The sequence below is a fragment of the Hyperolius riggenbachi genome, chromosome 3 (assembly GCF_040937935.1).
Source record: "Hyperolius riggenbachi isolate aHypRig1 chromosome 3, aHypRig1.pri, whole genome shotgun sequence".
NCBI classification, from domain to species: Eukaryota; Metazoa; Chordata; class Amphibia; order Anura; family Hyperoliidae; genus Hyperolius; species Hyperolius riggenbachi.
In genome coordinates, this window is record NC_090648.1 from 497,592,911 (window position 1) to 497,615,908 (window position 22,998).

Consider the following 22,998-nt stretch of genomic DNA (forward strand, 5'->3'; position numbering starts at 1 on the left):
GGAGTTTAGGATGCTGTCAGTATACAGTAGTGGGCCTTGGGCGGTAAAAAGTACGGCCCTGTCAATACTGTAGCAATTATCAACGTGATACATCAATAGTCAACATTGTATCACTCATCAACGTGATAGTCAACATTGTATAATCAATCAGTGCTGCTCGGATACCCCTTTTCAAAATCCGGATCCGATTTGGATCCGGATACCCAGATATCCAATCCGAGTCGGATATCCGAGTTCAAAAATTTCCGATCCGAATCGGATATCCGACCTCAGTATCCGGCGGATTCGGATATCTGGATAGAAAACCGGAAGTGGCCTTTAAATTGCTTTAAAAACGTTTTTTAGGGTATATGAGGCATGTAGCATCATTATATTGTAAAGGGGAAGACTAATTGATGATGTGGGGACTTAAAGAGAAACTCCAACCTAGAATTGAACTTTATCCCAATCAGTAGCTGATACCCCCTTTTACATGAGAAATATAATGATTTTCACAAACAGACCATCAGGGGGCGCTGTATGGCTGATATTGTGGTGAAACCCCTCCCACAAGAAGCTCTGAGTACCGCGGTACTCTGGGCAAACTGCCCCGGCCTCGATTCATAAAGCATTCCCGCATTCGGAAATGCTGAAAACGGCTCACTTTACCGACCACACAGCAAAATCTGTATTCATAAAGGCTTTTTCCGCATGAAAAGCCGACATTCGCGAGCAGAGTGATGAATCACCGCCTTGCGCGGTGATTATCATAGCAAAAGTAACAAGTAGTCAATTCATAAAGATTAGAGGTAGCGGTATGCGGACGGGTATTACCGCTACCTCTGATGTGGCGAGAAGCGTGCGGAATACAGTGCAGTGAATGGGACAGACCTCCCAAGCAGCTGCAGAGAGAACACCGCACGGAGGGATTCCGCCTGCTTCTCCTGTTTCCGCATGTCTCCCGACAGCCTTACGCCTGCCTACAGCGGAATATCTCCGCACGCCTGTCACAACTAGCAACATTTTTATGAATTACCACCCTGAAGGCGGAAATACTGACAGCGGTGTTTCCCCGCTCGACGTTACCTTCCCGACAGCACTTTTATGAATCGAGGCATCTAACAATGTTCACAGACAGGAATTAGCTGTTTACAGCTGTCTCTAACAGCCAAAACAGCTAGGAGCAGCTACATAACCTGCCAGCAGTAAAAATGTCACCATGTAATAAATGTCAGAATGTGAATCGGGGAGAGGAAAGATTTTACAATGAGCAAACACTGACTAAATCATTTATCCATAATTATGGTAAAAAATGAAGCACTTTTTTTTACTACATTATTTTCACTGGAGTTCCTCTTTAACCCCCCCTCCCCCAAGAAAAATGGCTGTCAATTAACATCAGGCCTAGGTTCCAGACAGCAGTCGTGCAGCCCCCATTGTGTCCAAAGTCCAACCGCACAACTGGGACATGACAGTTTTCAGCCAAGACACCTCCAAATAATTACGCAGCAATTGTGCTTTTGGTTAAAAGGAACCTTAACTGAGAAGGATATGGATTTTTCCTTTTAAAATAATACCAGTTGCCTGACTCTCCCTGCTGATCCTGTGTCTCTAATACTTTTAGCCACAGCCCCTCAACAAGCATGCAGATCAGGTGCTCCGACTGAAGTCAGACTGGATTAGCTGCATGCTTGTTACAGGTGTGTAATTCAGCCACTACTGCAGCCAAAGAGATCAGCAGGACTAACCAGTAACTGGTATTGTTTAAAAGGAAGCCTCCATATCCTTTTCAGTTAAGGTTCCCTTTAAATATAGGTGGTATCAGTGGCCTGTGGCACCCTGGCCTGGCGGTGGGAGCTGCACAGGGAGCAGGGCAATGCAGCAGCAGTAGGTGTAATGTGTGCCAGGAGCATGCCGGACGTGGCACGTTGTAATTGGCATGTGCCAAGTGCCAGTCAGACAGCAGAGGAGAAGACACTAGTGCACACTAACTGTCACACTGGCACTGCTCACAGCACAGCAGTTCTGTAGTAAGCTAACACAGTAGTACTACTACTCTAACAACTGCTAGCACTAACTGCAGTACTACAGTACTAACTACACAATAACACAGTAATCCTATCCCCTAATCCCTAACCTAACCTATACCTTAACGACGATCGTTTAAAAAAAGCAGCCAACAACCATAAACCTCCCTGGCGGTCTATTAAGATCGCCAGGGCGGCTGCGGGAGGTTTTTTTTTTTATTAAAAAAAAACTGTTTCATGCAGCCAACTGAAAGTTGGCTGCATGAAAGCCCACTAGAGGGCGCTCCGGAGGCGTTCTTCCGATCGCCTCCGGCGCCCAGAATAAACAAGGAAGGCCGCAATGAGCAGCCTTCCTTGTTTTGCTTACATCGTCGCCATAGCGATGAGCGGAGTGACGTCATGGACGTCAGCCGACGTCCTGACGTCAGCCGCCTCCGATCCAGCCCTTAGCGCTAGCCGGAACTTTTGTTCCGGCTGCGCAGGGCTCGGGCGGCTGGGGGGACCCTCTTTCGCCGCTGCTCGCGGCGGATCGCCGCAGAGCGGCGGCGATCAGGCAGCACACGCGGCTGGCAAAGTGCCGGCTGCGTGTGCTGCTTTTTATTTCGCTCAAATCGGCCCAGCAGGGCCTGAGCGGCGACCTCCGGCGGTGATGGACGTGTATAGTCGTCCATACCGCTGAGGAGGTTAAGTCTAACGACGGACGAGCTAGTTCGTTAAAAATGAACGATCTAGCTTGGCGGATTTTTTCAGATGACGATCGTTTGCAAAAGTAGTACATCGTTGGAAACGGTCGTTCGTACTAGGCTTGACATGCGCATTTCGCTATGTCTCCATGGAACTTTTCATTTTTATGCGCAACCACAATAGTTGCTTTACGTGATGTAACGTTCGTTCTAACGATCAGATCGTTACACACATTTAAAAGCTAACTTTACTTAGGTCGTTTCTTCCTCAATTAAAAGTTTGTTCACCGTTCATAACGAACGATCGTTGTCGCATGTGTGTACGTAGCTTAAGGCTAATAGCTGGCTGGCCAGCACCGCACACACAGACACATAGCAGCTGCCTGCAGCACACACTCTGTCACACAAATGACATCAAGCTAATTAATGATTCAACAATAGTGTAGTGATAGTGAAGGGGTTAATCACTGAACAGCTTATCACTGTGTACAGCCCTTGGCCCAACAGCAGCACTGAAGCACACACTCTGTCGTGGCGGAAATGTTTTGTTTACTGGCAGCCTGGTCCCTGGGGGGAGGGGGTTGGGAGCCCCATGCAATTTTTTACGCAGGTGGGCCCTATACATGGTAGTTTCGCCCTTAGCCTGGAGGATGGGTTCTCCTATCATTTGCATCAGGAAGCAGGCCGGTATCTTGTATAATAATCCATGAAGAGACAGCAGCTCAGCCATAGAAGCTGCAGCATCAGAAATTACTTTTGTATGGAAATAGCATCCTAATAACCAGTGGGTCGTCCATGATTGATGAGCGCGGAGTCAGGCGGAGTCAGGCATTCATGTAGCAGCATTCCTGTGATGAGAGGCATTCCTGGACTCCACACACTATTCCTGGTGCCTCAGCTGCTCCCATTAGCAATCAACACACAAATGGCACAAGTTCAGGGGATTTCCTCTGAGAGGGTACAGCAGTGACATTGCCATTGTCACCGCTAGAGGGCAGCACTGAACCTGAGCTGACAAAAAAAGATGGATGGATCCCGTAGATCAGACCTGTCAAGCCTTTTTCAGCCAAGGGCTGCATTCTATGCAACAGCTGGAGGGTCAAAGTGATTTTTGTTACCTAAGACAATGGCCTCAATTCACTAAGCTTATCTCCTGTCTTTAATGTAGTGTAGTGGGAGTGTCTCAGCACCTTGCAGGGAAAAAAATATAGGAGACAAATACGGGAGCCCAATAGTGTAGTATATTAGTATGCAATTGAAAAAAGGAATTTCAATAAATTACTACTCACAAAAGGAGGTTGCAAGGGCAACCAACCGTAGGAAGCAGGTGGAGACCATAAACCCGACTCCACTCGGGGTAGTCCCAGCCGGGACCTGGATGTGGTCGCTCTCCTTGAAAAAGTAGGGACAGGTGTCCACTGTGGGGCACCCACAGGTGGTCTGTCACCACCCCTCAAACACAGATTGTTTGGGGGTATAACTATGCACAATTGAAGGTAAAGAGGCGCCCTGGTTGAAATAAAAGCATCTAAAAACAGCTTAAAATCGAGGAAATAATATGAGGTGGCTTACCTCAATAATGAAATACTTGTATATGACAAAAGATTTTTATTTAGCACAGGCAACGCGTTTCGCGGGTCCAAGCCCGCTTCATCAGGCCAATAAAAGTGCCAAATGAACAAGTCGATATGGCATAAGGCTCCCTTTGGAGGTAAAAACCGATTAAAAAGCGGAACCGGAATCGGAAATACATGCAGTGTGCAAGAGGCCTAAAGTGGACTTGAACTTTTACACAACATACAAGAAAAACAGAGAAATGCACCCTGTAGGTATTTAGAGAGTTTAGCCTGTATAATTCCCCCTCATCTGTGACTAATCACAAGTTGTAATTTAATCTCTCCCCTGTGTCACATGACTGCCACAGCAGACAGCTAATTGATAAACAATATGTCTGCTTCTATATTAAAGCAGGAAGTAGACACACTGCAGATCTATTGCTGTAAAAAATAAAATGTTTTTCTTTAAAGGTTATTATGCTGTTTCTTATCTTTTAGAGCCCAGGGGAAGTTCTAATTTCAGGTTTGCTTTTAAAAAGAACCAGAGACGGAGCACCCTCATTTATTTTACCATATATATCAATGGGAACATGACAGTAAACACCTACTCTGCTCTTAGTTTCATTCTTCTCTGCTAAATCTGCCTGTTATCAACCCTGATAAGAATCCCCGACTGAGCATTCAGTCTGGCTTTGCCTGGAATGAATATAGCTGAGTCAGTCTTCTGTGATGCCTTTTCAAGCCCAAGCCTGCCCCCTTGTGGCTCTGCTTTCCTGCTAAGAGGATACATAGCAGCAAAGCAGAGCCACAAGGGGGCAGACTTGGGCTTAAAAAGACATCATAGAAGACTGACTCAGCTATAATCATTCTGGAGAAAGCTAGACTGAATGCTCAGTCGGGGATTCTTATCAGGGCTGATAACAGGCAGATTTAGCAGAGAAGAATGAAACAGAGAGCAGGGTGGGTGTTTACTGTCATGTTCCCATTGATATATATGGTAAAATACATGAGGGTGCTTCGTCTCTGGTTCACTTTTAAGTGATATGGTAAACTTATCCTGGAGTTTTATAGGGCAGGTAAAATGGCAGTTCTCTGAATGCAATTTTATTTAAAAATGGAGTTAGTCACTGCAGGTGTGCACAGGAAACAACTGTATATCCCTCTATATCAATAAGCTCAGCAGTCCGTGCTATGTTCTGCCGTGACCCAGCTGAGGAGTACTAAGCAGTGGCGTAGCTAAGGAGCTGTGGGCCCCGATGCAAGTTTTACAATAGGCCCCCCTAAGCACTCTATACATAACAATTGATACAGCGCACCAAAACCTGACAATGGCAACTACAGAGGTGCAAGAAGGGGATGGGGAGCAGTTTGTTAATGATTAACACTATTCAAAGCATCTATAGAAGTGATTATTATGAGCACAGGACCAATAGAAAGCTAATACCGTAGTTGAGGGAGGGCCCTTCGGGGCCCCGATGCGGTCGCTACCTCTGCACCCCCTATTGCTACGCCCCTGGTACTAAGGTTTGCCATCCTACACCAGAAATGAAAGATAAAAAACTCAGGATCTCAGTAAGAAGTCAGCACATGATAACCCTGGCAGAGGTGAGATGGGGGAAGGGTGAGGGGGGATGCATATATGGCCATGAGACGATGCTACATTGATAAAAATAGGACCACAAACAGACAAAAATCTCCTAACCGATTCGATCAGATTGACAAGATCGATCCAAAAATCGGATAGATTTCATTTATTCTGAAAGGATTGGTTAGGAGATATTTGTCCGTTAGTGGTTCTAGACCAGGCTTCCTCAACCAGGGTTCCCTGAGTACTCTGCGGGGGTTTCCTGGCATTTCTCCCCCATCGTGTGTGTGTGTGGGGGGGGGGGCTAGAATAATAATGAGCACATTAAAAACCACTTCACAGCTTCTGTACAGTATATCTACTCCCCTTTAGACTTTTTTTTTTTTACAAAAACACATCACCTGCATTAATGCCCATACAATACTGAGGGTAGGAACGCACTAGGCAGAATCGCATATGCGTTTTCCATAGCACATGGGGGAAAACGCATACATAGCTCCCAACTGTCCCTCTTTGGGAGCCCTGACCCTCTTTCCTCCCCATTTGTCCCTCTTTCAGGACTTTGTCCCTCTTTCTATGTAAATATATATATTTCTCTACTAAAAAATGTGTATGATTGACTCTAAACTTTATTCCCATCCGTTAAATTAATATATTGCTAATTTTAAAATGTTATTATGAAGGAAAATGAGCCAGGATAGAAAGGACCAGTGTGGTTTGAATTATAAAACAACATATTTTCCTTATGAAATCTTTATGGTAGGTGGGACAAGGGGTGTGATGGGGGCATGATCAGGGGTGTGGCAAGGGCGTGGCTTAAATGTCCCTCTTTCTCATCTCAAAAAGTTGGGAGGTATGGGCCTATGCGATACTGCCTAGTGTGTTCTTACCCTGAATGGGATAGCTGTGTGTTGGGCATCAAATGCATGCAGCAGTCTATGCGCTTTGAGATATCACTCCATATTACACACTGATATGTTTTAGAGAGTGTTTACATATGAGCGGTTTGCTTGCGATCCGCTTTCAAAAATGCTGCCTGTACCATTTTCTGAGCGCTTTGGCTCAATGGAAGGTACAGGGAAATTGCAAAGCGCTTGAAAAAAGAGCTTCCTGTACCGATTTCCAGAGAGCTTCTATGAATATATTGTATTTATTCATTTCTGGGTCAAAGAGTTCACTTCCTGACTGATGTCAGGAAGAGGGGAAAAAATCGATCTGCAAAAGCGCTTAGAAAGTGCAGGGAAAGGCGAACTAAAAAAATGGCAAAAATCGCTCAGCGCTTGCAATAGCGCTGATGATTTATAATGTGAACTTAGCCTCACTGACCCTCTCACTGTGCCCACACCCTTAGGCCCAGTGCACACCAAAACCGCTAGCACATCCTCAAACCGCTGGAGGTTTTTGAAGCAGATATCAGAGGAGGTTTTCTAAACATGCCTAGCGTTTTCTGGAGCATTTTTGTGTAGCAGATTTCATATATTGTTACAGTTAAGCTTTTACTGAACAACTTCTGTAACAAAAACGCCTGGAAAACAGCTCTGATCTGGCGCTTTTCAGAGCAGTTTGAGCTTTTGCTATACTTTAACATTGAGGCAGAAACGCATCTGCAAACCGCAAAAATGCTGCAGCAGCCACGTTTGCGGTTTGCTTAAAACCTCAAACCGCTGGTGTGCACCATCCTATTGAGATACATTAGCCACGCGTTTTCACAGGCGGAAGCGGTTTGCGGAACGCTTCAAAAACCGGTGTGCTCCTGGCCTTACACACTAATGCAGAAAAAAGGCACAAGTACAAGATAGATGAGATGGATAAGAAATACATATATAATAATGGCAAACGTATAATGAAACTTTATTCCCCACCCCCCCCCACCCCCCAAAAAAGCAGAATGTATACAGTCTTTAATTAGACAATAATATTATACATAACAAGACTGGAAGGCATTTAAAGGAACGGAACATACAAGATGTGCTGCATCCGATATCACAGCACACAGCGGCCTGTAATAATAACATTCTAACAATACAGAAAGAAGCAGAAGTCATCACAGCAGCGGATAGTTACAATAAAGGTACAGCTTTTACTTCTTCAATGAACTAAACTCAGATTTGTGAAGCATGAGTTCTATGTTAAAATATACCTGAGACATAAGCTAACAAAAACGATGAATACTTACCAATGCTGAGGGAAGCTTCTGGATCCTCCCGAGGCCTGACAGTTCCTCCTTGAGACAACTGCCGCTGGAATATTGCGGCCGCACTCCTCTTCGTATAGGCTTGTGGCGAGTATGGCTACGCTCTTACGCCACGAGGAGCACGGCCGCGGTAACGTATCCGACAAGCTCTTGTCAGATGTGGTCTGGGGGTCGGCGTACACAACGGTGGTGGGGACGAGGACACGGGAAGCTGCGGTCTGAGGATCCAGAGACTTCTCTATTCATAGGTAAGTATCTTTTTTGTTTCAATATGCTTTGGGTATTTATATGCCAAAGTAAAGGCTTTGCCCAGATACAAGGATGTCCTGAATGATAAGTAGGTAGGAATGATAACAGATATGCAAATTTATGCAAATGTTTATGCAAATGTATGCAGCTTGAAAATGGACCAATCCATTTAAACCTGGGTTTAAATTGATTGGCCATTTTCAAACTACCTACATTTGCATAAAAAATTTGCATAATTTTGGAACAATTTGCATCTCATAGATCGTCCCTGTAAGCAGGTGAGGAAGCTGAAGAAGTTCTCTAAAGCTATATTCAGCAGAACAAACACCTTTCTCTTCTTTATTGTATTAGACCTTGTAAAATACAACAAAGAAAAGTATTCATTCAGTTGAATATAGCTGTGCAGAGCTTTGACCTTCTGTGTGATTGCTTAGCAACCCTCGGCAACGGCTCTGTACTGTGACATGAGGGGGTTGGCGGCACTAGGACCGTCGAGCAATGCATGGCCTCCTCATGTTTAAAATGGGTGGCAAAAAGTGGCAAAACGGTAAAAATGTAGCATGTGCATGTGACGGTCAGGAATGTGCATCTTCAAGCTAATGAATCCGAAGTAAGCTCCCACAGCCAGAGTGCTCAGCCCCCTCTGCACAGAGCACAACAGGCTGCTAATCTGTGAGCCTCACGTCTGTACAGTAATCACTCCTAAACTGTCACCTGAAATGATCACAAAATAATCATTGCGGGCAACAAATATGAACTGTTTTTAACTTAGCGTCACACCTGCTGTTTGTCACCTCCACACCCGCCGCTGAATGGTGACAGCTGGAAAGCTTTAAAAGCCATGTACCCAGAACTGGGAAATGACGGCATAAACAAGCAAACAAACAGATAATGGGGCGTATTCACAAACTGTCGGTAAAGTTGCCGCCACAGGGACCACACGGTAGTTTTACTGTTACATGCACTGAGTGGGTGGCGCGCGTTGTGCAATTAGCATGACCTGCGTTACCCAGGTAGCAGAACGCGTATTACACTTGTGATGCTTGTTACCTAGGTAACACAAGTCACGCTAATTGTGCGTCGCACGCTACCTACACCAACGTACCCAAGTAACGGTAAAATTGACATTCACTCCTTGAGCACGGCAACTTTACTGAGTGTTAGGCTGGGTTCACACTGTACAGGTTGAAAAACTTATCTTGTAAAAACTGATTCATTTTCTGTTTGAATGGATCAGTTTTTAACACTAGTATCAGTTTTTCATCCAGTTCAGTACAGGTGAGTATTGTGGGAAACATACTTGGCAAGCAGCCTAGCCCGAACTCAAAGGCTAGCGTAGATTGCGTTGGCTTGGATCGCCATCCAAATTGTTCAGTTGATCTGAACAATCTGATCCGTTCAAAACAGACTGATGTGAACAGATCTTCGCAATTTGATCAGTTTCACGTACGTTCCGTTCACTTCCAATAGACGGAACATTTTTACTGGCAATGTGAAAGGAGCCTTAGTGAATACAGTATTGGTACACCCCAAAAGTACTAAACAAATACCTAACTTAATAAATAACAACAAAAGCAAAATGAGAGTTAGTTTTCAAATAACACATGGAAATATCTGATGATATAACTTTGAAACTCTATCAAGTTGATTCATTAACGTTATCGCGCTGAGACAGCATCACTTAGTTATTTCAGCGCAATTTTATTCTAGCGCGCATGTGCTACGCACGGTCCTGGACGATCCCTCTAAATGCCGCTAAAGTCCCCTCTACACCATGAAATGTCAAGTGCGATCGATTGTATTAGATTGGATTAGATTGATTAAATTCGACATGTCTGATCGGGAGTCGATCAATCGTGTGATCGATTTTGCATTGAAAACTAACCAAAATCGGTCACACAATTGATCGAATCCCGATCGGACATGTCGGATTTAATCGATCTAATCGAATTCGATCCAATCGACCGCACGTGAAATTGCATGGTGTAGAGGGGGCTTACTAGTGACGCAGCGCGACCGCGAGACTTTACTTGCGGGGCCGCTACTACCTTAATCATGCGATAGTGACATAGTGCGACCACTATACTTCACCAGTGCGGCTGCTACTATGTTAGTTAATGTAATGGCGGTCGCGCTAGTGAAGTATAGCGGTCGCGCTACGTCACTATCATGCAGCATTCAGAACGATCGACCGTGACTAAAGGGCACACATTACGGCGCCAGGACCGCGTGTAGCTTGTGCGCACTAAATTTAAGTCGCCTTGAAATAATTAACTCGCTCTTTAAGAACTAACGTTATTGAATCGTCCCGAATATCTGCAGAAAGGCACGGAGGTTATAAGGAAATGTGAATAGAACATCTTTCACTTCCTCGCAACTTCTTATGAATAATAATTGGGACTCTGATCCGGGACCCAGGCGTTGGCTGAGGGCGTCAGCGGCAGATAGGATTCTGGTGCGGAGGATGGGAAGGGGAGCTCTTGCCTCTCCCAGTTTGTGTCTTGCAGGAGCTCAGAGAAAGACCCCTGGGGCATCCAATGGCTGCTCATCCGGACTTCCTGGTTGGAGTAGTGACTGCCATAATATCCCGTGTGCTGAGACAGGCCGCCACCGTAGGGATAAGCTGGGCTGGCGCAGGCGTAGGAGCTGTGTGAATGAAAATGGACAAACGTCAGCAAAAGTGAAATGAGACTTCATATTAACTGAAAAAAATAAAAGAAATTTATCCAAAGAGAAATTACTTATTTTGATTACCTATCTTGCGGGTTGATTCACTATAAGAAATAATATGCCTTATCACAGTTAACACGCCTTATCAGAGTTAACATGCCTTATCAGAGTAGCATAGCGAGCTCTACGAACTTATGCCTGCTAATTGGCAATGATGAGCGCTCCACTCGTCCTTCCCTGAGCCCCTGCGGGTCCAATCATTTCAAAGGACATTGTCCCCACACTTTGATTGGCCCAATAGGCTGCCTTTCACTTAAAGTGATTGGACCCGCAGGGGCTCAGGGCAGGACGAGTGGAGCGCTCGTCATTGCCAATTAGCAGGCATAAGTTCGTAGCGCTCACTATGCTACTCTAATAAGGCACGCTAACTCTGATAAGGCATGTTAACTCTGATAAGGCACGCTATTTGTAATAGTGAATCAACCCCATGGTGTTTTTAGTATTCACTGTGAGATTTAGGAGAAATGTGATATGAAAAAAAGAAATTAATATTTCTGCTGGTTTCCATCTTTACTGTTTCTTTGTGATGTCCCATATATGTTTTTCAACCCAGCGCAGTGGTACTTTTCCTCCCAACTGCCACAGCTTAAAGCGGACCCAAACCAAACATTTTTTTAATTAAAAATATTTAGTTGCACCACTCTGACACATACAAAGATAAATAAACACTCCTTCAAACCTATGATCATTTCAGTGCATGCTTTTCACCCTTCTCTATTCATAGCTAGGGTTATACTGGGGGCAGCCATTAGCAATTCCTCCATTGCCAGACACCATCTACTACACCAGTTTGCCGGAAAAATCCCGGCAATTTGAAAGGAAGGGAGGGGTTCCTCCAATAAATGTAAAATATTTTATATTTGTCATCATGCAGCTGAAAAAAGGCTGCTATTTATTATTATAATTTAGAAAATAGATTTTATTTCTGAAATCTTGTATTTTTAATTTGGGTCCACTTTAAGGTGGCCATTCATCAGGCGGCTTGGTAGCCGACCAACCATCGGATTCCATTATAATAATCGAATGAGATGAAAATCGGTGCATGCCCGATCAACGATGCGACCAACTTCAGGCAGAACTTGACGAAACCCCCTACGATGTCCCCCCAATGTTCAATGTCCCCAACCCCCCCCCCCCCCCCCGGTGCCCTATACATTACCTGTCTGCGTCCACTGCTAGCTCCAGGCTCCATCCTCTGTCCATACACACACCGCACGTGGTTGCCAGCGTATACGTGGGCACGTTTGTGACATCACACACGCACCCACGTTGCTCTGGTAACCATGTGGGGGGCGTGTATGGACAGAGGATGGAGCCTGGAGCTAGCAGCGGATGCGGAGACAATGGTAATGTGTAGTGCACCTGGCGGGGGGGAGGGTCGACTCCCCGGTGTTGCAAATCACACTGCACCAAGTGTAAAAGGGTCTGACACATCAGACTGCAACTAATTATTGTATCAGTGCGCTATCATTCCAAGCTCAATCTCCCCAAGCCCACAGCTCTCCAGCGCTCTGTGTGCCGTTGTAGTAACACCTGAAACCATCAGCGGGGAGTGTAGGGGGCGTACCTAGGGACGGACAAGGGGAGAGGAACTGCCACTTCCTCCCCGCCCATAATCATCATTTTTTCAGAAGTATTGCGGCTGAGCAGTGCATGGGCCACGGGGGCACTGGAGGGTGCGAATGGTGCTGTGAAATATGTCACAACACCGCACGTAAATTGGGATTAAAAGTATGTCAAAAAAATATTCAGTTCAGGGGAACTTTAATTCTGTTGTTTGGGGAACATGCCTGTCGAATTTTGTTATTTTGGGGGCATCCTGCCTATTTAAAGAGAAACCGTAATCAAGAATTGAACTTCATCCCAATCAGTAGCTGATACCCCCTTTTACATGAGAAATCTATTCCTTTTCTTAAACGGATCATCAGGGGGCTCTGTATGGCTGATATTGTGGTGAAACCCCTCCCACAGAGTGATGTCGGAATCATGGTTCTGATATCACACTGTGGGAGTCTTGTTGTATTGTGGGAAATAACAGCTGTTTCCAATTGCCAAAAAAGCAAGCAGCATCTCCTTCCACTGACATCGCCTGCCAGCAGTAAAAATGTCACCATGTGATAAAAGTCAGAATGTAAATCAGGGAGAGGAAAGATTTTACAGTGAGCCAACACTGACTAAATCATTTATACATAATTATTGTACAAATTGGTTTCTGTGGAAAACAGTACTTACACCAAATAATTTAAAATTGGCAGCATTTCATGCAAGGCCGGTCGTTTTGTAAAATTAGCTGATTTCACTACAAAATTGGTCTTGGACAATGGCAGGTTTATTCGATTTTGAGCAATGCACAATAAACAAGAGATAGTGTCTACTTACCCGTATGTCATATATTCGGATCCTGGTAGAACATGCGGGTAGGACGGGAAGCTTCCTGAATACCCACCATAAGGCATGGAATATCCATATTGGGGGGCTGAGTAAACATTTGGATAAGCTGATTGAGACATGAATGCTGGTTGTCCGTAGTAGGAGCCAATGCCACCATAGTTCATCACATGATGCTCCTGGGCGGAGTACCTCTGGGGGGCGGTACACTCCCTGTCTCTGGAGTGGATATTGCCGTCTTGCGGTAGAGTTGTATGAGAATCTGGAGAAATCTCTTGCCCAACCGCCTGCGATGTCTCAGCTCTTGGATGCTCATACGAGGAAGGTGGCGGGTTTGTTGAGCAGGAAGCCAGAGATGATGGAGGCATGAACATCTGGGAAACACGCCTTCCATTGTTCTGCAGCACTACAAAAGGCAATGGCTGCTGGAAATTAGCTGCCGGGGTCTGCATCGCTGGTTCACCTTCAAGAAAACATTTACAATGTAGAAATTAGCTCTGCAACCATTGTGAAGATTCTAAAAAACTAGCCATATGTTCACAGTTCTGAGAAATGCATTTCATGGAAGCAGACAAAGCGTTAATATCCTGTGTATACAAATTAGCTACTCTGCAGAGGTAGTCAGCTGATACAGCTGAGAGATCAAATTACAACTTGTGATTAGTCACAGATGAGGGGGGGGGGGGGGTGCATTTCTCTAAGTTTGCCCTCTGTCCTGTGCAAGAGTTCCGGTACACTTCAAATCTACTTTTTAGGTTTTTACTGATTCGTTGTTTCTGCTCAATGACACATTGAAATATGCTAAAATCTATTAACTATTTACCCTTTTTATCTCTTACCTGCTCTCAGAAGTCATCTTGTATTTTTAATAATACTTTGCAGTGTAGCCACTGGAACTTGAAAACATTTCGAAATGGCCTTGTTGCCCTTTCCTGACTTGCGAGCAGCCACAATGCGCAGCCGCAGGTCCTCACTGAGCTGCTTAGCCATGACTGTCCACAAACCAATTGCAGAGAGCTGCTGTTTTTCACCTGTTGAAATGATTAAAACAGCTGTTCCCAATTAATCAGGGTAATTAGGATGCTTTAGAACAGCTTGGACTACTTGGAATGGTATAGAACTTTGGATATTCTCACAGACTGTGATAGTTTGTGAAGGGTATGAATAATTTTGGACTTGACACTTTTTGCTCAATTGTAAATAAAAGCTGAGAAATGTTTTTTTTTTCCCACAATGATGCCTCTTGTACATCATCTTATTATCTTTTGGGAGACACCTATGTCATTCCCCATCAAAAAATGGCTTGTTGGCATTTTTGGAAAAAAAAAAAAAAAAGCTTTACTCACCTGGGGCTTCCTCCAGCCCCTTGCAGCTGACTGTCCCACGCTGACCGCTCCGCTCTCCGCCGCCGTCCCGGGCTCCGCGCACAGTGCAGAGGCCGACCCCGAGGTTGTCCTTACTGTGCAGGCGCAGAACTACTGGGGTCGGCCTCTGCACCGTGCGCGGAAACCGGGATGGCAGCAGAGAGCGGAGCGGTCAGCGTGGGACAGTCGGCTGTAAGGGGCTGGAGAAAGCCCCAGGTGAGTAAAGCTTTTTTTTTCCTAAAATGCCTGATAACTCCTTTAAGTCAAAATTTGCCAGGGGTATGAATAATTATGGGCAGCACTGTAATTCCTTATCCTTGAGGCAGGTTTCACAATGTAAATTAGCGTTAGCCATGCAGCGTGTCGTGCCCGTCGCACCTCCACAAAAAGGCCTTCAGGGAACACCAGGTTAGTACATGGCGTTCCCTGTCTGGCATTCGGCCAAGCAGGAAGTTACGCACGCTTGTGGTCACTTCCTACTTTGGGTATGCAGAAGTGCACAGAAGCCTATTGTAAAAATTTGCTTCCACGTACGCAAACCGCAATGTCGCAACGCCAACTTCTTTAGAGAAGCCTGGGTCGCCATAGACTAACATGACTTCCGGGCTGACGCAGATCACCACAGGAGGCATGCAGTAACGTAGGTATGCGCTAGCGTTAAATCGGGCACTTCCAGCGCAGTGTACCGCAACATGGGGAGTAAGAACTTCCACAAAGGCTATCATTAGGATGCGGTAGCAGTGCAGCACTGTGCCAGCTAACCTATACTGGGGGAACACAGGTACTTTGTTAGCCTATACTGGGTGACATCTGTACCTAGCTAGCCTATACTGGGGGAACACGGGTACTTTGTTAGCCTATACTGGGTGACATCTGTACCTAGCTAGCCTATACTGGGGGAACACGGGTACCTTGCTAATCCATATTGGGGGAATCCTACACCTAGCTAGCCTATACTGGGGACATCTGTACCTAGCTAGCCTATACTGGGGGAACACAGGTACTTTGTTAGCCTATACTGGGCGACATGTGTACCTAGCTAGCCTATACTGGGCGACATGTGTACCTAGCTAGCCTATACTGGGGGAACACGGGTACCTTGCTAATCCATATTGGGGGAATCCTGTACCTAGCTAACCTATACTGGGGACACCTGCACCTAGCTAACCTATACTGGGGACACCTGCACCTAGCTAGCCTATACTGGGGGAACACAGGTACTTTGTTAGCCTATACTGGGGGACACCTGTACCTTGCTAATCCATATTGGGGAAATCCTATACCTTGCTAACCTATACTGGGGGACTCCTGTACCTAGCCTACCTTGGATCTGTTGCTATGAGCAGCTACCATTTTATACCTCGTACACCCCTCCCCCAAGAAAAAAATAATCTGTTGCTCTAGGAAACCACCATTTTATATCCAATACCTCACAATAAGGTATGTTGCCATTGGCAACCACCACTGCATATCCAACACTTCACAATAAGGTCTGTTGCCATGGGAAACCACCAGTGGCTTAGCTATGTAGCTTTGGGCCCCAGTGCAAGTTTTACATGGCCCCCTCCCCCAAGCACTCTATACATAACAATTGATAAGGAGCGCCAAAACCTGCCATGGACAACCACTGTGTCAAAGGTGCAAGAAGCACAATAAAGTCTGTTGCCATAGGAAACCACCATTGCATATCCAATACCTCACAGTCAGGTCTGTTGTCATGGGAAACCACTAAAGTCTATCCAATACCTCCCAATAAGGTCTGTTGCCATGGGAAACCACCATTGTCTTTCCAATACCTCCCAATAAGGTCTGTTGCCATGGGAAACCACCATGGTATATCCAGTATCTCACAATAAGGTCTGTCGCCATGGGAAACCACCATGGTATATCCAGTATCTCACAATAAGGTCTGTCGCCATGGGAAACCACCATGGTATATCCAGTATCTCACAATAAGGTCTGTCGCCATGGGCACGCTTCCTGTTTTATAAGAGATGGCTAATAATTAGATCCATTGCTATGGGGAACTACTATTTTATACCCCTCCCCCCCAAAAAACTTCTGTTGCCATGGGAAACAGCCATTGTATATTCACTGTTGCTGTGAAAAGGCACTATTTTCATTTGCGTCTTGGAATTCAGTCCATAAAAACCAGACCCTATTATGTATGTGTCATCCTCACTAATGTCACTTTACCTGCCTCAGAGGGGCTCATGGTGAGGGGGATGTTTCTGGCAGTGATAACCATGGGTGGCCGCTGTATTGACCACAGACAGGGGGGGTTCGGCTTCTTTCCATCCTTTTTCTGGGGTCTTTTGGGCTGAGGCTTCTTTCGGCCCTGCTGCTTGTCCATCTTGCTGCGGCTCCTCTCGGCAGTTGGGATCGGGATTTCCTGGGAGATACTGCAGGGGTGTATCCGGATGGCAGTTGGCTGCTGCTCTGGCTCACAGAGGTGAAGCCATTTAATAAAGTTGCTCAATCCTGAATATATTTTGAATGGATAGTTCAAGTATTCCCTCGTATTACATAGAAGTGGTAAGATTGTACAATCAAGATTGTATTGTTAGTGGGCACCTATATGCAGCCAAGGCTGTCATCGTTGTAGCAAGGGCATGTCATCAGCCAGTAGTTTGCTGTTTCCCCAAAATGCGGTGGCTATGGGTGTCCGCAGGGAGGGGAAAGAAGGGGCGGGGGCGGCGGGTATTGGCCATGCACTTTATCATTTTGATTGGTCCACTTCCAAGTTGCATAAAATTCACTTAAACCTGGCATCAACTCTGAAATATTATCATCTCATTGACACTCCCTAGACAGAGGTATGACAGTGCATATAATTGATGACCCCAAAGAACCTCTCCTAGCTATTTTAGTGCTCTAGGCAATCGCCTGTGTGGCCTGGGCAGATACCCGGGTCTGGCTATATCAGTCCCGCTACCGGTGCACTCATAGATATACAGCAGGAAGTGGGACACGACCAGTAGGGGGACATACATATAAAATATTTAGGGAGGTGAGATCACGCTTATCACTGTGGAAAATGTGATTTTTTTTTTTGCATGCACAATCCTGCGTTTGCGTTTTTTTCTATATTTTTTCGAGTGAACTTTCGTGATCGATTTTTATGTTTTTGTTTTTTTTTATGCACGTTTGTATGCGAAATATCACAATGTGAATTGGACATGAATAACAAAGGAAGCTAATTGACATAAAGAAATACATCTACTTAACTTCAAAATCGCATGCAGTTTGTTTTTGTGCAAAATGTGATTTTTCTGCATTTCCGCTGAATCAGAAGATTCGCAAACGCGCAAATCGGAATCCCAAACTGCATACCATGTGCAATACATTTGTATGCATGTTGGAAACATTTGCATGTCATTGACCATATCTAGTCATGAATTGGGATAGTCAATGAGATGCAAGTAATTGTGACATGTGACTCTCATAGCAGAGGCGTCTCATTGGTCAGTGTGGCGTACTTTCCCCATAATGCCAATGCTATGGGTGCATCTGACTCAGCCATTGGCAGATCACTTTAAAGCGTTTTGTAGGAGGTGTGGCCAATTAAACGAGTAGCGCTGCGACTTTCTGGCACCCCCATTATGCCCCCCTGCATGTTATACAGCTCACCTTCAGTAAAGTGCCCTCTGCTATTGCCCCCTTTATTACAATAGCCCCCAGGAGGACCCGCTTTCTAAATCTGAATAGTCGCCACCTGAAAGAGGAAGTTCTATCCCAGCGATGTCCCTCGATGACAAGCATTCCACAACCCATCTTCCTGCTGGCGGGTGCACGTGACGTTCTGCGATGGCACATGATAGCCGCAAATGGGAAGTCAAGTGATTGCAGTACTTTGCGTGGAGTCGTCGGGGATCTTAAACACTTCACCTCCAAAGGTTTTTTTCCCCTTAAAAACCAGAGCAATTTTCACCTGTCACCTCCATTCGTCTATAACTTTTACTACTTATCACAACAAAACAATCTACTATCTTGTTTTTTTCGACACCAATTAGGCTTTCTTTGGGGGGTACTTTGTGCTAAGAAAAAAAAGTATTATTTCTCTTTTTTTCGGCCATTATAGTTTAAAAATAATACAGGCTACCGTAATCAAAACTCACACATTTTATTTGACCATTTATTGCAACGTTTAAAACACTTCCCCAGCACAATGTATGGCGCCAATATTTTATTTGAAATAAAGGTGCATTTTTTCAGTTTTACGTCCGTAACTATTTAAAAGCCCATAGTTTCAAAATTAACAGTAGTATAAGCTCTTGACATACTGTACTTATTAAAAAATTTCAGCCCCTAAGGTAACTATTTATGTATTTTTTTTATTGTGATTTTTTTTTTTTAAATAAAAAATGTGGGTGATTATGGGATAGTGTGGGAGGTAAAATGTTAATTTTAAATGTATTTGTGGGTCTTTTTGTGTGTAGGTGTAATTCTACTATTTGGCCACAAAATGTCCTTGCGCATTACTTCCTATTGCATTCCTATAGTACGCTTACGCTAAATAGGAAGTAATGCATGCATGGGTTCCCGTCGGAAGTAAACAAATGACGCAGAATCTCATTGTTTCCCCAAAATCGCTCTTGTAATGGAGAATTCTGCACCAACCACCTACCTACTCCTGATACTAACCTACCAAATACTTCTGTTATCACTTACTACTCCTGTCTAGCCTAATACTATTAGTGCCGATGTACGCTGTATTACTTACCACTGTCTCTGCTGTCACTCCACCGCTATCTGCACCGCCATGACCCGGATTTCATTCAAGGCCACAAAGGCCATGGTCTAGTGCATCAGGAAGCAAGGGGAGGGACAGTAGGCTGGCACACTCATGCAGTCAAGCTGCCAAACTGCAGCGGTTGGACAAGTGTCTGGGACTCGGGGGATGAAGGCGCAGCAAACGGGACAGTTTACTGTTTGTGACATGAGCTCTCACTCACCATTATCACCAGCCACTCTTTGAGCCCGACTCCGCCCCTCCACCCAGTTCCAACCTATAAGAGCTGTGGAGGGGCTAGTAAGTTTGTTACACCACACAATACATGACTCAGTGATGGCTGGAGAGGTCATGCAGTGCTGCTGGGGCTGGCGGATAGGTCAGAGAAACCCCATGGAGTAGGTGCAGTGAGAGTGAGCCCCCTCCCCCCCCAAAGAAGAATAAGATCTTGGATTGGAGCTGCAGGGGAGGAGGGGGAATGCAAATTGTGTGTGCTGTGTAATTTAAAAATGGCACCACCGAAGTCTTAAAGTGTATCCGAGCTGAAGCTCAGGTACAAAATCAGACAATTCCGTAAAGAGAGGGAAGCCTCAGGATCCTATTGAGGCTTTCCTCTGTAATCTGCTGTCCCCCGTCGATGAGCGCTGCTCCCCAGAAGATCAGCGACAAGGCATTGTTGCCAAACAGATCGAGGTCGCGCAGCCCCTCTTCTTTATTCATGGCCGTGCAATAGCCGACAGAGCCCGCCCGTGCATGCACAGTGAGCCGGAGCCGCGGGAGCCATGCTGCTGCGCAAGAGTGGGCGGGCTCCCGGAGCTACAGCGCTGCAATGAATAAGGAAGAGGAGATGCACAGCCACGATGTGGAGGGGGGCCGCACTCAGCAACGGGGGGCTGTCGACAAAGAATGCAAGCCTCAATAGGATCCTGAGGCTTCCCTCACTTCAGGGTAAGATCTTGTTTGGAACCTGAGCTTCAGCTCGTCCATTACCGTCGGAGGCTGCCGCTCAGGCCCTGCTGGGCCGATTTTCCTCAAATAACAAGCAGCACACGTAGCCGGCACTTTGCCAGCCGCGTGTGCTGCCTGATCGCCGCCGCTCTGCGGCGATCCGCCGCGAGCAGCGGCGAAAGAGGGTCCCCCCAGCCGCCCGAGCCCTGCGCAGCCGGACCAATCAGTTCCGGCCAGCGCTAAGGGCTGGATCGGAGGCGGCTGACGTCAGGACGTCGGCTGACGTCCATGACGTCACTCCGCTCGTCGCCATGGCGACGAGGAAAGCCAAACAAGGAAGGCTGCTCATTGCAGCCTTCCTTGTTACTTATGCTTGCCGGAGGCGATCAGAAGAACGCCTCCGGAGCGCCCTCTAGTGGGCTTTCATGCAGCCAACTTTCAGTTGGCTGCATGAAATAGATTTTTTTTATAAAAAAAAACCCCTCCCGCAGCCTCCCTGGCGATCTCAATAGAACGCCGGGGAGGTTAAAGGACACCTGAAGTGAGAGGGATATGGTGGCTGCCATATTTATTTCTTCTAAACAAGTCCAGTTGCCTGGCTGTCCTGCTGGTCTATGTGGCTGCAATAGTGTCTGACTCACACCAGAAACAAGCATGCAGCTAATCTTGTCAGATCTGATAAAATTGGCAGAAACATCTGATCTGCTGCATGCTTGTTCAGGGTCTAGGGCTGAAACGTATAAGGGCCAGTGCACACCAAAAAGCACTAGCTAAAACGCTCAGTACTTTTTGAAATTATTTTTCTAAGCGATTCTAGGCATGTGTCTAGCGATTTTCTAGGTATACCTAGCAATTTATGTCGCATTTTTTTTAACTTGTTTTGTAACAAAAATGATCAGAAAAATCGCTTTGATCTAGTGCTTTTCAGATTTTCCACTTTCCTATACTTAACATTAAGGCTGAAATGCCTCAGAAATCAGTAGAAATGATGCAGGACCCGAGTTTGCGTTTGGGAAAAAAAAAAGAAAAAGAAATCACATGGTTCTTGTGTGCTCCATCCCATTCAAATACATTAGCCAAGCGCTTTTCAAAGCGCTGGCTTTTTTAAAAGCCCTCAGAAGCGCTCTTGGTGTGCACCGGCCCTTAGAGGCAGAGGATCAGCATGATTGGCAGTAAACTGGTGTTGCTTAACAGGAAATAAATATGGCAGCCTCCACATATCTCTCGCTACAGTTGGCCTTTAAGGTGCCCATTAACCTCCTGGGCGATAATCCCGAGCTGAGCTCGGGGTATGTCGCGCAGGAGGAGTTCTCAGGCCATGGTGGGCCGATTTGCATAATTTTTTTTTTTGTTACACGCAGCTAGCACTTTGCTAGCTGCGTGTAACTTCCGCTCGCCGCCAATCTGGCGCTACCCGCCGTGCAGCCCCCCCCCCCTCCCCGACCCCTTGCGCAGCCTGGCCAATCAGTGCCAGGCAGCGCTGAGGGGTGGATCGGAACTCCCTCTGACGTCACGACGTCCATGACGTCGGTGACGTCATCCCGCCCCGTCGCCATGGCGACCGGGGAAGCCCAGCAGGAAATCCCGTTCTGAACGGGATTTCCTGCTTACTCTGATCGCCGAAGGCGATCAGAGTGGGTGGGGGGATGCCGCTGCGCTGCGGCTATCATGTAGCGAGCCCTGGGCTCGCTACAGGATTTAAAAAATAAAAAATTAAAAAAAATAGTGCTGCGCCACCTCCTGGGCGATATAATTGTATCGCCCAGAGGGTTAACAAAGCAATTTTACCAAACGATCAACCTTCCGATCCAACAGCTGTGATCCGAAGTAAACGATCTGAAAGCTTCAATTGGTGCCCATAAATGGAATAAAGATGATAACTAATCCGATCATTTCAAATGGAATCGATCCACAAAACAGATTGATAGTCTATTGGTACCATCAACAGTTTCCAATCAGATCAAGAAGAAGGTTGATGGTTCAGTAAAATTGCACTGTTAATGGGCACATTTAAATACATTGATTACTAGGACCAATAAAAGTGTCCATCAGTGAGTGGTGGGAGGGGGGTTGCTGTTAGTCAGGGGGCAGCTGGTGTTAGTGGCCTTGGGCAACAAAAAGAACAAAATCTGGCCCTGTCCACCGATATCTATCCCCTTTCAGCGTTCAGCTATATCTGGCGCCGAAATTATACCCGGGGTGCCACTATAGCCACCCAAATTACCAGCCTCATCTGGACCACCGAAAGGCTTCCAACTACTGGGGCAAGCATCTGACTTTTCCATACCCAAACATCCCGCCCCCTCCAAGGCGTAGTTAAAGGGAACCAGAGACGAAGCACCCTCATGTATTTTACCATATATATCAGTAAGAACATTAGAGAAAACACTTACCATGCTCTCTGTTTCATCCTCACTGCTAAAAGTTTCTGTTATCAGCAGTCATAAGAATCCCGGACTGAGCATTCAGGGCTCGTTTCCACTGTTGCGGTGCGGAATCGCCTGGATTCCACCGCTGATAAAATAGCATGCGGATGCGATTCCCCATGCGTTTTTTGCATCGC

General features: G+C 45.9%; 2 protein-coding genes across 4 annotated transcripts in view; one reads left to right on the forward strand and one right to left on the reverse strand.

The window, feature by feature from the left end:
* Positions 1 to 7,703: 7,703 nt before the first annotated feature.
* Positions 7,704 to 17,156, reverse strand: LOC137564422 (uncharacterized). Of its 2 annotated transcripts, none has more exons than XM_068278290.1 (3): positions 16,956 to 17,156; positions 13,383 to 13,854; positions 7,704 to 10,919 (listed from the first exon to the last, which is right to left on the reverse strand). In XM_068278290.1, exons 2-3 carry the CDS (start codon positions 13,841 to 13,843, stop codon positions 10,655 to 10,657), a joined length of 726 nt encoding a protein of 241 aa, XP_068134391.1. In that variant the 5' UTR covers positions 13,844 to 13,854; positions 16,956 to 17,156; the 3' UTR covers positions 7,704 to 10,654. The 2 variants fall into 2 exon arrangements, with proteins under 2 accessions (XP_068134391.1, XP_068134390.1); XM_068278289.1 differs by having other exon boundaries at positions 16,952 to 17,156.
* A 44-nt stretch (positions 17,157 to 17,200) lies between these two features.
* LSM11 (LSM11, U7 small nuclear RNA associated) overlaps positions 17,201 to 22,998 on the forward strand; it is a 31,864-nt gene continuing 26,066 nt past the window's right edge. For both annotated transcript variants that reach the window (XM_068278288.1, XM_068278287.1), the window contains exon 1: positions 17,201 to 17,290. The gene's annotated coding sequence lies outside the window, so the exon portion shown is untranslated. The remainder of the gene's footprint in view (positions 17,291 to 22,998) is intronic.